The sequence below is a fragment of the Salarias fasciatus genome, chromosome 9 (genome assembly GCF_902148845.1).
Source record: "Salarias fasciatus chromosome 9, fSalaFa1.1, whole genome shotgun sequence".
Taxonomy (NCBI): Eukaryota; Metazoa; Chordata; class Actinopteri; order Blenniiformes; family Blenniidae; genus Salarias; species Salarias fasciatus.
The window spans coordinates 907,669-920,880 of NC_043753.1; the positions used below are offsets into that span (position 1 = coordinate 907,669).

General features: G+C 53.4%; 1 protein-coding gene across 1 annotated transcript in view; it reads left to right on the forward strand.

The window, feature by feature from the left end:
- The first annotated feature begins 1,957 nt into the window (after nt 1-1,957).
- LOC115394659 (potassium voltage-gated channel subfamily H member 2-like) overlaps nt 1,958-13,212 on the forward strand; it is a 36,848-nt gene continuing 25,593 nt past the window's right edge. The window contains exon 1 of the mRNA XM_030100014.1: nt 1,958-2,137. Within this exon, the coding sequence (XP_029955874.1) occupies nt 2,062-2,137 (76 nt within the window). The 5' untranslated portion in view covers nt 1,958-2,061. The remainder of the gene's footprint in view (nt 2,138-13,212) is intronic.

A 13,212-nucleotide genomic window follows, 5' to 3' on the forward strand; every position in this document is an offset into this window, starting at 1 on the left:
CTGATGGGTCTGGTGGGGCTGGTGGGGCTGGTGGGGCTGGTGGGGCTGGGTGACGGATGTGGGTCTGGACTGATCAGGGCCTCGCTCCGCCGGGGCTTTTCCAGCCAGCAGGAGTGTGAACCTGGTTTCACTCCACTCAGAGTGAGAGAGTGAGCAGCAGACTGTCTGTGATGCCTTCAGGGGCCGTGGGAAACTAAAGATGAAATCTCTTCTAAAAGGATTTCTGCTCTCTGAGCCCGGAGACTCATCTGGGCCTCGATCAGGACTCAGAGGATCAGTGTTCTGTTGACCCGAGCGAGGCTCTCTGAGGCAGAGGAAGCTCCTCGTTTCACCTCCTGTCGTCTTTCTGACTTTATTTCTGTTTCTTCCTTTTGTTTACATGTAAACTTGGCAGCTGGTCACCAAAATAAAGTCCTGTGACCTGAGTGTACGGTGTTCCAGGGCTGCCTGGACTCGTCACACACTGAAGCTCTCCAGAGCCAAACGATGCTGGAACATCCAGAATAAAGCCGATGATTTTAAAGTCTCGTGAATTCTCTCCAGAAGTGGAAACGCCACCTGGATCAGGTGTTTCCAGCTGCTGTGGTAAAAAAATGAGAAACATGCAAATATTTACACAATATGCAAAATGGTGGCGCTGCAATAGAACCAATCATTCATACAACTGCTGTTTATACTGTGTAAGAGACAAACGCCTGGTGGAGAAATCACAGCGAAGTGCAAGTCTTCAGTCTCAGTGGAAACACCCACTTTAATCGTACTTTAATAAATACATTCGAATAAAAACGCTCTGCTGTCAGTCAATATAACATCACCAATTCCCAACAAATTCCATTCATCGCCTCAATTTAAAATCCTTCGAAAGGAAAATGTTTCAGCAAATCAACTCAGTTTTTCACAGAGAACGAAAGAAACTTACAACAGAAGAAAGAAGCGCTTCGTTCATCCCGGAGGGAAAAGAATGAACAGAATCAAGTTAAAACATCAATAAGAAGATTAAACCCGGGGCTGAGCAGGCAGGAAGAGAAGAGAGCAGGCAGAGCTTCCGGGGAGGCGCGAGACGCTGCAGTTTGATTTGAATTCATTTTCATTTACTGTCATTATTCAGGCATTAAAATGAAAGAGAAACTTTCGACGCGCCCTGAAGGCATCACGCCGGAAGGGGGGAACCCCGACGCAGTGACGTCACAGCGCAGAATCCCCCTCCAGCAGGTGTGTGTGTGTGTGTGTGTGTGTGTGTGTGGTTCAGCCACGTGACTGATCATCGATCCTTCACTTTATTTTTTATCAAACCGTTCATGGGTCTGATAGGTGCAGCGGGAGGAGAGGTGTGTGTGTGTGTGTGTGTGTGTGTGTGTGTGTGTGTGTGTGTGTGTGTGTGTGTGTGCGGGGGGGGGGGGTGCTTCCTCCATCATTTTAGACAATTTTTTTGCGCGCGTGCGTGTTTTTCCTCTGCCTCCAAAAAGCAGCAGCTGATGATGCGTGAAGTGAAGTGAAGGGTTAAAAAGACGCGGGGGGGGGGGGGGGGGGCAGGAGCCTCCAAAACACGCACTCTCTGCTCTCAGCTGCGCGTCTCCGGCTGAGGAGGAGGAAGAGGAGGAGGAGGAGGAGGAGAGCACGGACGCCTCCTCGCCGCCGCCGCCGCTCCGCCGGTTCCCGGGAGGATGAGAGCTCCGCTGCGCGAGAGCAGCGAGGAAAACATCACCTGACAGGCGGCGCCTCCCCTCAGGAGGAGGAGGAGGAGGAGGAGGAGGAGGAAGAGGAGGAGGAGCAGGAGGACAGAAACAGACACCGTCGCCTCTCAACCTGGAAACACGGCAGAGCCGCCGTGCGTCGCCGCGCGCCTCCCGCCTCCCGCCGCTCCCGCCGCTCCGCCCGGCTCCCGGAGAACTTGGAGGAAAAAAGGAAAAGTTTTGTGGTGGGAGGGGGCACCTCCACCTCCACCTCCACCTCCACCTCCACCCGCACCTCCAGCTCCAGCTCCAGCTGCTGCGCGTCCTGGAGCGCGCGCCGTGCGCGGGTCGGACCCGTCCTGCGCTGAGGGAGGATTAACGTCCCGCGATGCCGGTGCGGCGGGGCCATGTGGCCCCCCAGAACACCTTCCTGGACACCATCATCCGGAAATTTGACAGTCAAAGTAAGACCCGCTCCATTCCTGTCTCTCGGCTCGGTTCGGCTCGGCTCGGCTCGGTTCGGTTCGGTTCGGCTCGGTTCGGCTCGGTTCGGTTCGGCTCGCGGTGCTTCGACTTCCCCTTCCCGGTCCGTCCCTGCAGCACGTGGAGAAGGTGGGAAACGAGCCAGAAACCCGCGCGAAGTGCGTGAAGTCCGCCCGGCGGTGACCCGTTCTGGGTGTGCGTGCGTGTGCGTGTGAGCGCATCCGTGCGTCCTGGACACGCCGGGACTCTGGCGGGACTCCGGCGCTGCGGTGGATCCTGATTGGCTCCGTGAGTCCGTGTAAAGGAGTTGTTGTGCACGAGCCGCGGGAAGCTTCAGTAAAGCAGGTCCACACGCACGCGCTCCTCCTGCACGCTCCGCGCGGGGTGTGAAGGAGGAAACAGATCAATACACTTCACACCACAACAAACACGAGCCTGGAGGCGCGAACCCGGACCCGAACCCGGACCCGGACCCGGACCCGAACCCGCCGCTCCCTGCCCTGCTGCTGCTCAACCCGGGATGCAAATCTGCAAATCACGTGTGTGCGTGTGCGTGTGCGTGTGTGTGTGTGTGTGTGAGACTCGCAGAGCGAACCGCTGAGCCAGGTTCTGCTCCTCTGTGGGTCTCGGGTCTGATTCCCTCACTGAGTTCCAGAAGCTCATCATGTTTCCTTCAAAGTAACAAACAAGAAACTTCAGTCGTTTTCCCTGCAAAGCTTTTCAGAGTAAAAGAACCGACACAGCAGGACGATGCGTTTCTTCCCCGATTAGTTTTTTTGGCCGATTCGATCGGAATCGTGATTCTTTGATTTGGGCGAATAAAAAAAGTAAAAATGTATTTCACATCTGAGGCTAATTATTTGTAACTTTTGACTTTTCTTTTTAAAAGTTTTGAGTGTAAATTAAAAAAACAAACTGCAACAAACAAAAACGCAGCTGTTTCACCCTCCTGTGTTTTTAAAACACTGAACATTTTAATTTTAATCAGCAAAGATAATTCGGCGCTGAAGGCCGAACATGAGCGTTAACACATCACTGCTGAACAAAAATCCATTTTAACATCACTGAACCAAAAATCCTGAAACCAACGTGAAATGATTTGTTTCCCAATTTTAAATAAAATCTATTGGAACAGTTTCCAACAAAGCTCAGCCTGTTCGACCAATCAGGAGACGGCGGCTTTAAATCATCTGGAGGAGGAAAGACTTCAGACGGTTTTCAGAAATCAACGTTTCTCAGCTGAAGGCGGATTTATTCCGGTGTGAGACGAAGTGTGTTCCGTTCCGTCCTGACCGGCCGTCTCCGACGCTCCATTCATCAAACCTCTCAGGTCGAGACAGCGGCTCTAAACGGTCACACAGGAACCGCCTGGTTCTGGACCCGGACAGGACCCGGTCTGGACCGGACTGCTGCTCTGACGGGTGTGGGACTCGGGGTCAGGACCGGCAGAGATCCAGAACTGTAGGGGTGACTGTGAGAGTGAGCGGTGGTAGAACCGACCGGAGAACCGTCCAGGGTGAGTTCTCCATTGTTAACGTTTAGAGTGGATGGTTCTCCGTGTTCTCCATTGTTTGTGCCGTTTCCATGGAAACGCAGAACGTTTCTGGAACAAGATGGTAAAATGACGGATCGTCATTTGGAACGTGGCGTTAACGAGGGCAAGACGGTCCGACGTTCTCTCCAGACGAGGGTCAGAACCCGACGGAGGGCCGTCAGTGGACGCCACATGTTGGGTTTGGTGTGTCTGAGGTTCTCCAGATGTGGTTCTCTGTTGAGACTCAGGGTCTTCAGGTGTGGTTCTCCATTAGACTGAGGACTGGACCCATCCAAACAAACATCTGTTCCAGCTGTTCCAGCTGCTGGACCCCCTGCGGAGTCTCTCTACGTGTCATTAAAGGTGGAACGTGTCGGCTTCTTATCAGGTAGCTGGAATAAAGAGACCAGGTTCCACTTCCAGCACATGAATCTGACTGATCCGCTCAGTCCTCTGAGAACACAGCTGGAACCCCCTCCTCCACAAAACACACCTGGAACCCCCTCCTCCACAAAACACTCCTGGAACCCCCTCCTCCACAAAACACACCTGGAACCCCCTCCTCCACGCTGAAAGCTCCCGTTCATCTGGAGACGGCGGTGCTCCGCTACGTACCGATGCTGAAGAATGATGGAGAAAGAAATGATGTGAAATCCTGAAAAAAGGCAGAACTGTTCCTTCAGCCAGTTTGGTTCCACTGGGTTCTCCTCTTTGTTTCTGATTTTAAAGAAAAACTTACATGTTTCAAAAACTGTTCTTTTCTAAAACTTTAGCAACAGAACAACCAGAACTCCTCCTCAGCTCTTCTGTCATTTCAGCCATTGTTCGTCTTTTCCTGAGTCATTTTGTATTTTAGCTGTTTTCACTTCGCGCGACGCGCTGCTCACAGCCACTGACCACGCAACTTTATAAGAGGCTCTTCTGACTCCGTCGCCATGGAAACGGGGGAAACAGTCCTGCGCCGTGGCAACCAGTTGTTGTGCCCTGGCTCGGTAGGTGATGTGAGTGTTAATGACTTTCATTCTCTGCAGCGCCGTTCCAGATGAGATCAGGCAGCAGCGCCCCCTCAGGGCCGCATGGGAACTGCAGCGTTTTCACAGCGTTGCTGTGTAAACGCGAAAGCAGAAACGATGCGTTTTCGCAGTTTAAAGCTGGACTGGCAGGAAGCAGCAGCTGGCGGACAGACGGCAGCGTTCCGCCGTCAGCGGCGGCAGAGCGGCGGCTGGTATTTCCAACGTTTCTACTCTGGATTGATAAAAACCCGGCGTGGCGTTCCCTGCTCACATGTTGAGGAATGGCTCTGATTGGCTGAAGACGGTCCGGGAGGCCTTGACAGGCCATCCATGATTGATGAGGAGCGCCGCGGGTTTGTTCTCGGCCCTCGCCGTTACACGGCCGGCGTGACGGCGCTTCAGAGCTCATTAGGTCGATGGCAGAGAAACAGGAACTGCGGCGGAAACCCGGTCCTGGGATTTCATGCTCCGTTATCCTTCTCTGCTTACTGTACTCCGATCCCTCTCCGTTCACTGTACTCCGATCCCCCATGTTTGATTTCCTCGCCGCTGACCGCCCGCCTCCTTGGCGACCGACCCACGAGACGCCTGACCTCGGCGGAGGTCGCTCAGTTTTTCTTCCTCTTCTCCTCGTCATCCTCGCAGGACGGCGCTCAGCCTCCGCCCTCCGGGAGGACGCTGCTGTTCTACAGCTCCTCGACAAACACTCCGTCACCGTGGCAACCACCACCCCCCACTCTGACTCCTGCGCCCACACACCCACCCACCCTCCTGCACACACACACACACACACACACACACACACACACGGGAGGTGGAGGTGCTGCCTCTCATCTGGCTGCAGGTAGTTTCTGCGTCCAGCAGCAGTTCTGACTGTTCATCACTGAATGTTCCAGAAGCTTCACAGAGCAGGTGAAGCTGGATGTGACGGCGTCAGATGTGCACGTGACGGGGTCAGACGTGCACGCGACGGGGTCAAACTTCTGTTCAGTACAGTTTCAGGTGCAAATCTCTGCTAAAGTAGAGACAATAAAGGGTAAAATCCTTCTGAAAGGAGGAGGAGCGCTAACCTTTAGCTACTTCAGGAAGAAGCCCTGAAAGGCTTTAGCATGTAGCATGTAGCATGTAGCATCGCAAGTGTATGAGCCCTGAAACACTTTAGCTGGTAGCATGTAGCATGTAGCATGTAGCAGTGATTTCCTCCTGGATCCGCGGCGTCGGTGACGTTGGTGAGGTTTCCTGACAGAAGACGCGTTTGGTCCTCTAGCGCCTCCTCTGGCCGAGCGGGCCGGGCTCTGCCGCTGACAGCTGGTGACTAACGGTCCGCAGAGGTAAAAAAAGAGAAACGGTTTGGAGGAAACGGTGGTGGGGACGGACGGGTGCGTTTCCCCCGAACGTCTGTTGAAAGCTCAGAGCGCCGCGTTCCGCCGCCGCGCCGCCAGACGGACGAGCTGCTGACGGTTTGACGGCGGCGCGCACGGCCGGCCGGCAGCTGGCCGGCTGATCGGAGACGAGCTGCTCCGGGGTCTCACGTGCACACCTTCAGCTCCCCTCGGTGTTCCACACACCCGGTTCTCCGGCTCCGGAACGGCGAGCAGAGGGCCGGCCCGAGCAAGACGGTCCTCAGGACGGAGACGCTCAGAGGAGCGGGACAGGAAGTGAAGCGGGACATTGCACAGCTCGCCCTGACCGGCAGCAGGTCGGCAACAAGCCGGCGGAGGGTTCAGAGGTCAGCGGGGAACATCCAAGTCAGAGACAAACCGGCAAAACCAAGACTGTGGAAGTGAGGGAGGAATCGAACCGGCAACCTTCTATTGGAGACATGAGGCGCTCCGTCCGCTGAGCTCATGATGGGATGTTGCTGCTGCTGAAGGAATCTGGAGAAGTTCCAGTTCCTTCATTTTGAAGCTTTTCCTGTGATATCTGGTGAAAGTGGGCCATCTTCTCCGTGTGACGTGAACGTGGGAAACAGAGCGTTGGTGGGAGGGGCTGCCTCTCTGAGCAGCAGGAACACCAGGAAAGCTCAAACACTCAGGCAGGAAGGAAAAAAACGCTTTGGGGAGTTTTTGGTGAGAACAGAACTAGAACAAGGTTAAAACATACAGAAAGTGAATTTTGCCTGATACAGCCCCTTTAAAGATTAGAGGTTTCTTCAGAACTCGGTCTCTTTCCATCACGCCGACATGTTTGATCATGTGATATCAGTGGTTTGTAGTCGAGACGCACGGCGCCACTTTCTGAAAGGACGAGTTGCAGTTCTGACTTTAACCAATAGCGAGTTTCGATATCCGTACTTTTTAAAGCCATGAAGCCGAACTGATCCTCCACATGTGGTCGACGCTAAAAGGCCGTGTGGCCGTGAAGCGTCTGCTGGTGGCCGCCGCCGCCGCCGCCCCCGCCAGTATCGGGAACGGATCGACACCCGGCACCGGTATCGGCGTCGGCGGATCGTTTGAAGCTGCTCAGCAGAACCCGAGTCGTGGAGGGAACCCGGAGTTGGCAGCGGGCCCACAGCGCTCCCTGGAAACGGCCCCGCCCTCCTAGAGCTCCCGGCGGCGCCCGGCGCTCGCTAGCGGTTAACGGCTGCAGGTCGTCCAGCTGAGCGCTTCCTCCCAGAACGAGCTGCATGAGGCGCCGGGCGGAGGCATGGGCGGAGGGATGGGCGGAGCACCAGGTGGAGCGCCGGGCGGAGCGCCAGGTGGAGCGCCGGGCGGAGCGCCAGGTGGAGCGCCGTGCACGCTGCTCAGCCCTGCTTCGCTGCTCCGTCTGTTCGGCCGGGCGGTGTTAACGGCGCCGCTGCTCCGCCGCCGCCGGAGTCGGCCGTGACTCAGAGCCTGGAGCTGCTCTCTGCTGGTGTGAAAGCTCTGGTCTGTGGCTCCGCCTCCACCCCCTCTGCTTCCCTCTGTTTCGTGCACGTACGCCCACGCACGTTAACCGAGCGGCCGCACAACAGAACAGGCTGCACGGGCACGGACGTGGCCAACGTGTAAACTCCAGGAGCTCGTAAACACTCTCTCTCTCTGTGTCTCTCTCTCTCTCTCTCTCTCCACCTCCGTCTCTCTCTCTCTCTCTCTCTCTCTCTCTCTCTCTCGCTGCTCTTTGTCTCGTTTGACAGTCTGTTTCTTCTCGCTCGTCGTCTTTCTTTCCGTTGAAGCGATGCCCAGCAGAGGCCCGCTGTGCCGCCGCCGCCGTGCACATTCTGAGCTGGACGGGCACACATCCAGCCGAGCAAGATGGCACCTGCTGGAGGGGGTGGTGGGTGGGTGGGTGGGTGGGGGGGGGGGGGGGGGGTGAAGCACCAATGCCACTGTCTTAAAGGGCGAGGATCAGAACCAGGAGTTCCTGAACACAGCAGCAGCGTTTGGACCGGTTCATGTCGGCGCTAATATCGGTATCGGCCGATATCGGCCATTTTTAACATGTCGGTCTCGATGCTGACCAGGTGAACTGGTCCGATGTTAACTGCTGATATTCATTCCGGTCCGGTTCCTGTTCTGAGAGCTCAGGTTCAGCCACAGCTCTGATGTTTGATCGATCAGTCTGATGCGATCCGACATGATTTCTGTTCGAATGTCTTCCTCTGGCTTCGTCTCTAAACATCGCTGCAGTGTTTGAACATTTAATTTAACTTTATAGTTGCAGTGACTCCAGACTCTGTCATCAGTAAGTCTGATCGGCGAGGACGTCGTCAGGACTGTCCTGATATCTCTTTAGTCTGTTTCACTGATTTGAGCTGAGACTGATTTAAGTTTTAAAACCTCGTCAAGGTGTTTTAATTAGTGATGAAAACCTTTCAAGTTCAACTGAACTTTGATGGAGGAACTTGACACAAGCTTTAAAGCACGGTCACTGAACTACCTTTGTTTTGGAAGATAAAGAGGTTTTCATATTCAGTGTTCTCCTGGTTTTCAGTTCACAGAATCACCACAGAAACCTGCTTTTATACCAAAATCAGTATTGGTGAACATCAGCTATCAGCCACAACGCCACATTAATATCAGATATCAGGCAACTTGTTCATACTGGTGCATCACCAATAGAGAGCAGAGCTTTGCTTCCACAATAAAAGTGGCAGCAGGTTCCTTCAGTGTAAAGGTCAGAGTTGGGTGTGTAACGACAAGTAACGAGCGTTACAAGTAGTTAAATTACTTTTGATGGGAACGAGTAGTGTAACGGCACTACTCCTTCTAGATTGGTAGTTAAACTAGAGTTACAAATGAAACGCGACGATCGTTACTTTTACAATGACTGCAAATAGAGCAACCAAAGTATTATTATTTAAGCGGAGTTTTTTTTTTATTACCACCAGTAGATGAACGGCGGCCATACGAGGAACTACTCGCTCTCTCCTCCGGGTCAGGGCTGATGGAACCGTCAAAGTAAAACTGGTTGCCTTATATAAATTTGTGCGCCACTGACACACTGCACTCCTTCCGACTGTAAATGCCGCTTTTAAAGGAACACTCCGGAGATCAGGGACCCACGGCCTTTCCCTGTCGCTGACAAAGTCAGACAAGCTCATAAATCCCTGTGTCTCTGGCTCCCAGCTGTTAGCATCGCAGTAGCTTAGCTCGAAGCTCAGCTGGAAGTCAATCAGAGCCGGACTACGCAAATGGACAGAATCCTCCTTCCAGTGGTCCAGGGGACGGCGTGTCAGCACGTGAAGTAAATCCCAGTGGCTATAAAACATTTTAAAAGACGTGTTTTCTTTTCAATCCATTAAAAACAAAAAAAAAAGTTTTGAGACACAGACCTGCGCATGGCGGCGCTCCGCGGAGGATATAAGGAGCACAGCTCCGGAGCTCTATGCAGTAACGAGGAGTGTAACTTCGTTACTATTTCCATGGAGTAATCAAGTAGTGTAAGGTACTACTTTTTTCAAAAGTAACTAGTAACAGGTAACTCTTAACTTTTTTGAGTAACGGACCCCAACTCTGGTAAAGGTAAAGTGAGAGGAGTGGTGCATCGTGGGTTGGTGGACGGATGGAGAAAATCCAGATTCCACCGTAATGAGCAGGGATGGGCCGGATCCGGTACTTTTATCGATACCGAAGGAATTCCGTCGGTACTGCTGACGTAAAACCAAACGGTTCCATGTTTGGGTCCCTGAGCGCCTCCTGGTGGCTGTGAGGCAGTGGAAGGGTAGGGGAGTTTCCACGCCGGACCAGGACGCAGCGTTGCAGTACAGGAGCGTAATGCGGTCAGTAGCTAGCAGGTCAACAAAGGAAGCGGGACGAGGAAACACTTCAAGTCACGGGTCCTCTTTTCAAAATAAGATGCAGATTTCGCTGTCTGCGGCGGGAAAACTTCTGACCTGGATCTCCTGGTGAAGACCCAGATGTTCCTCCAGGCTGAGGAGAGACCAGCCTCAGATCTACGGCTACAACTGCTGCATTCGGCATCGGTTAGGATGCTAGCATAGATTAGCACGCTAGCATCCATTAGCGGCTCGTTGTCTGCAGCCACCAACAAGTTAGTATCAGTCCCCTCATAAACACACCAAAGTGCCGACGCTGGTTCCACTGAGTACCGGGATGGATTCCCAGGTACCGGGTGTCGGTACCGGATCGGCTCACTCGTGAACGGGACCCGTCCCTAATACTGAGGGGTGTGAACCCCGAAACGCCAGCGTGTAGCGTGTAGCGTGTAGCATGTAGCAGGACTCAGAGTTCCCTGCAGTTACTCTCATGGTTTTGGTTGATGGTTAAAAACTGCAGACGTTGAGGACAGAAGACGGAACCGTCCTCGTCGGGTTCTATCAGGCCGTTCTCTCCACTTCTAGGTACCTGATACTGTTTATTCCCGGAGTAGATTGTGGATGAAAAAGAAGCTGGGAGCGGTGATTCATGTCTCCGTCCGTCCTCCTGTGGACGTCCTAATGAGCGGCTCTGTGCTGCCGTCTCTGCTGTGGCGCTCGACCCGGAGCCTGATTTAAATGCAGCTGTTCCAGGTCCGCCGCTCGCTCATTAAACGAGGCGAGGCGTGCAGGGACGGAGGGACGGGTGGACGGAGAGACGACCGATTAAAGGAAAACACAAGCTGGCACTGCGGCGTGCAGAGCGGCGTGCAGAGCGGCGTGCAGAGCGGCGCGGCGGCGCTGTCGGATTAACGTGTTGGACGGCGGGAGGCTGAGGACAGGAGGACAGGAAACCCGTCTCTGTGGAGATGAAAACATTGATCTAGAGTCCTCCAGAAGACGCTGGAGACACTGGGAGCGCAACTTTTTGAAAATGCTCCGACTTCGTCTCCATGGAAACCGTCCAGATTCACTGCAGCTCGGTTTGATGTCCAGGATGTGGATGAACCTGACCCCTGACCCCTGACCCCTGACCCCTGACCCGGCTCCAGGAGGAAACAGGTGCTTCATTGGAGCGTGACGGGCGACCTGACGCTCACAGCACTGAGAGACAGCAGCTCAGCAGCTCTTCTTCTGTCTCAGACCAGCTGACTGAAGCTTCTGGAACCGTTCTGCTTTCTTCATTGATGAATTCAGTCACATCAGGAGAAAACACACACACACACACACACACACACACACACACTCCCTCGTCATCAGCTTCTGATTGGCTGAGCCTCCATCATGGCATTACTGTTGAGAAGATGCCGAGATGCCGGCGGTTCCCTTAGAGCCCGGCATCAAACACTGGTCCCTTCCGGCTCCGATCGGAGAGACGAGACCAGAAGAAGCTCAGAGACTGACACCACGGGGGTGTTTGTTCCTCCTCACCGCCCTGGGAGACAGAGGGAGGCGGGGCTAGTGCAGAGAGGCGCCGGACGCCCAGACCAGGTACCAGAGCGGACCGAGTCCTGGATCTGACGGCGGCGGGCCGGTTCCAGGCTGCAGGGGTTCAGCAAACGACGTTTAGAAGAGGAAAAGGGGAAACTGGTTCTGCGTTTCCATGACAACGGTGCTCCAGCTGCTGCAGACGCAACTTTAGTGAAACAAACCATCGATGTGTGAACGGTGGAAAAGAAACTGGTTCTGCACATGCTCAGTGGAGACGAGGACAAGGAGTGTCAGGACTCCTGGTCCTGGTCCCAGTCCAGCTTCTCCTGGTCCTGGTCCTGGTCCTGGTCCCAGTCCAGGTTCTCCTGGTCCTGGTCCTGGTCCCGGTCCAGGTTCTCCTGGTTCTGCCTCCTGTTACCTGCATCATCCTCAGTGTTCCTGTGGAAGCTGTTGGTCTGTCTATATCTGAACGTGGTTCTTCCAGATCACAGTGCTCTTTCTCTCGGCCCTCATCTGGACCCCGGTTCCCTCTCAGCCTGGTCTCTGGCTCCTGTTCCGGGTTCAGGACAGATGAGTTCAGGTTCTCGGGCCGGTGACAGTTTTTCAGTCTCTCTGGACGGATCTGTATTGAACTCGTTCTGGAAGCAGAACCGGGTCGCAGTGCAGGATCCAGCTGATCTGCTGCAGGGGAGAGTGAAGCTCGGTGAACCGGACTGAGAGGCTCTGATTGGCTGATGAGGAGCAGCTGTGTGTCTGCGCACACACACACACACACACACACACACACACACACACACACACACACACACACTCAGTGTGTGAGACGCTCAGTGAGGAAGACGAGGCTGAGCGTGAAGAGGCAGCAGTAGATCCACACGGCAGCGGCTGACGGTCAGATCAGGGTGTCCAACATGAGGCCCGTGGCCCGGTAATGGTCGCCAAACCATCCAGCAAACTGTGAAAGGCTTTTTTAAAGTGATGAGATTCCGTTAGCGTAGCGTCGGACCAGAGCCGAGGTCTCCGCTGAGGATTTGAGTCACGAAGACTTTTATCAATATTTTCAGCTCCATAATTTTTTTCATTAAAAGAAATTAAGTCTTGAATTAAACCAATAATGTTTAATTCCATTTTTTATGAATCTAAAAAGCCAAAAGTGAAATGATGCAAAAGTTCCATGAGGAATTCAGTAGATCATATTAAACTGGGCTGAACAGAGAACCGACATATTCCTCATTCAGAAGATTTGGAAAAATAAACCAATAAAAAATAAGTTTTTTACTCCAGTGGGATTTTTCTATTTTCTTTTTCTTTGGAAGAGTTTAAATGAAGATCTAAACGTGGTTCACGTGGTTCCTGCTGGAGAGAACGTGGAACGGTTACTGCAGAATCTTTTCCTGTATTTTGGTCCAGAAAGACGTAAGAACCTTCTGGAAGGAGGCGGAGGAACTGATGAGGCTCTTCTGCCCCGTCTGGGAAAACTTCCTGAAGCTCTGTGAAACTGACTCACTCCTTCTGAGGGTCACGATGCTGAAAGGAAAAGGAGAGGAATTCTGGGAAAAATGAGATTTCCATAAAGAGCAGTGTTTATTGGGACCATCCACGCTAACCGGTGTGATTACAGGATTCTCCTTCATCATGACTTTGCCCTGAATGTTGTGTTCATGGACGGGTTTTTGAGCCAATGCTCTGGATTTTCACCCCGACTGTTGGATTCAAATTGAATGTATGTTGAGATTGTGGTGATTTTCTGCAGTAATGATGTTTTTGTGAAGATATTGATGT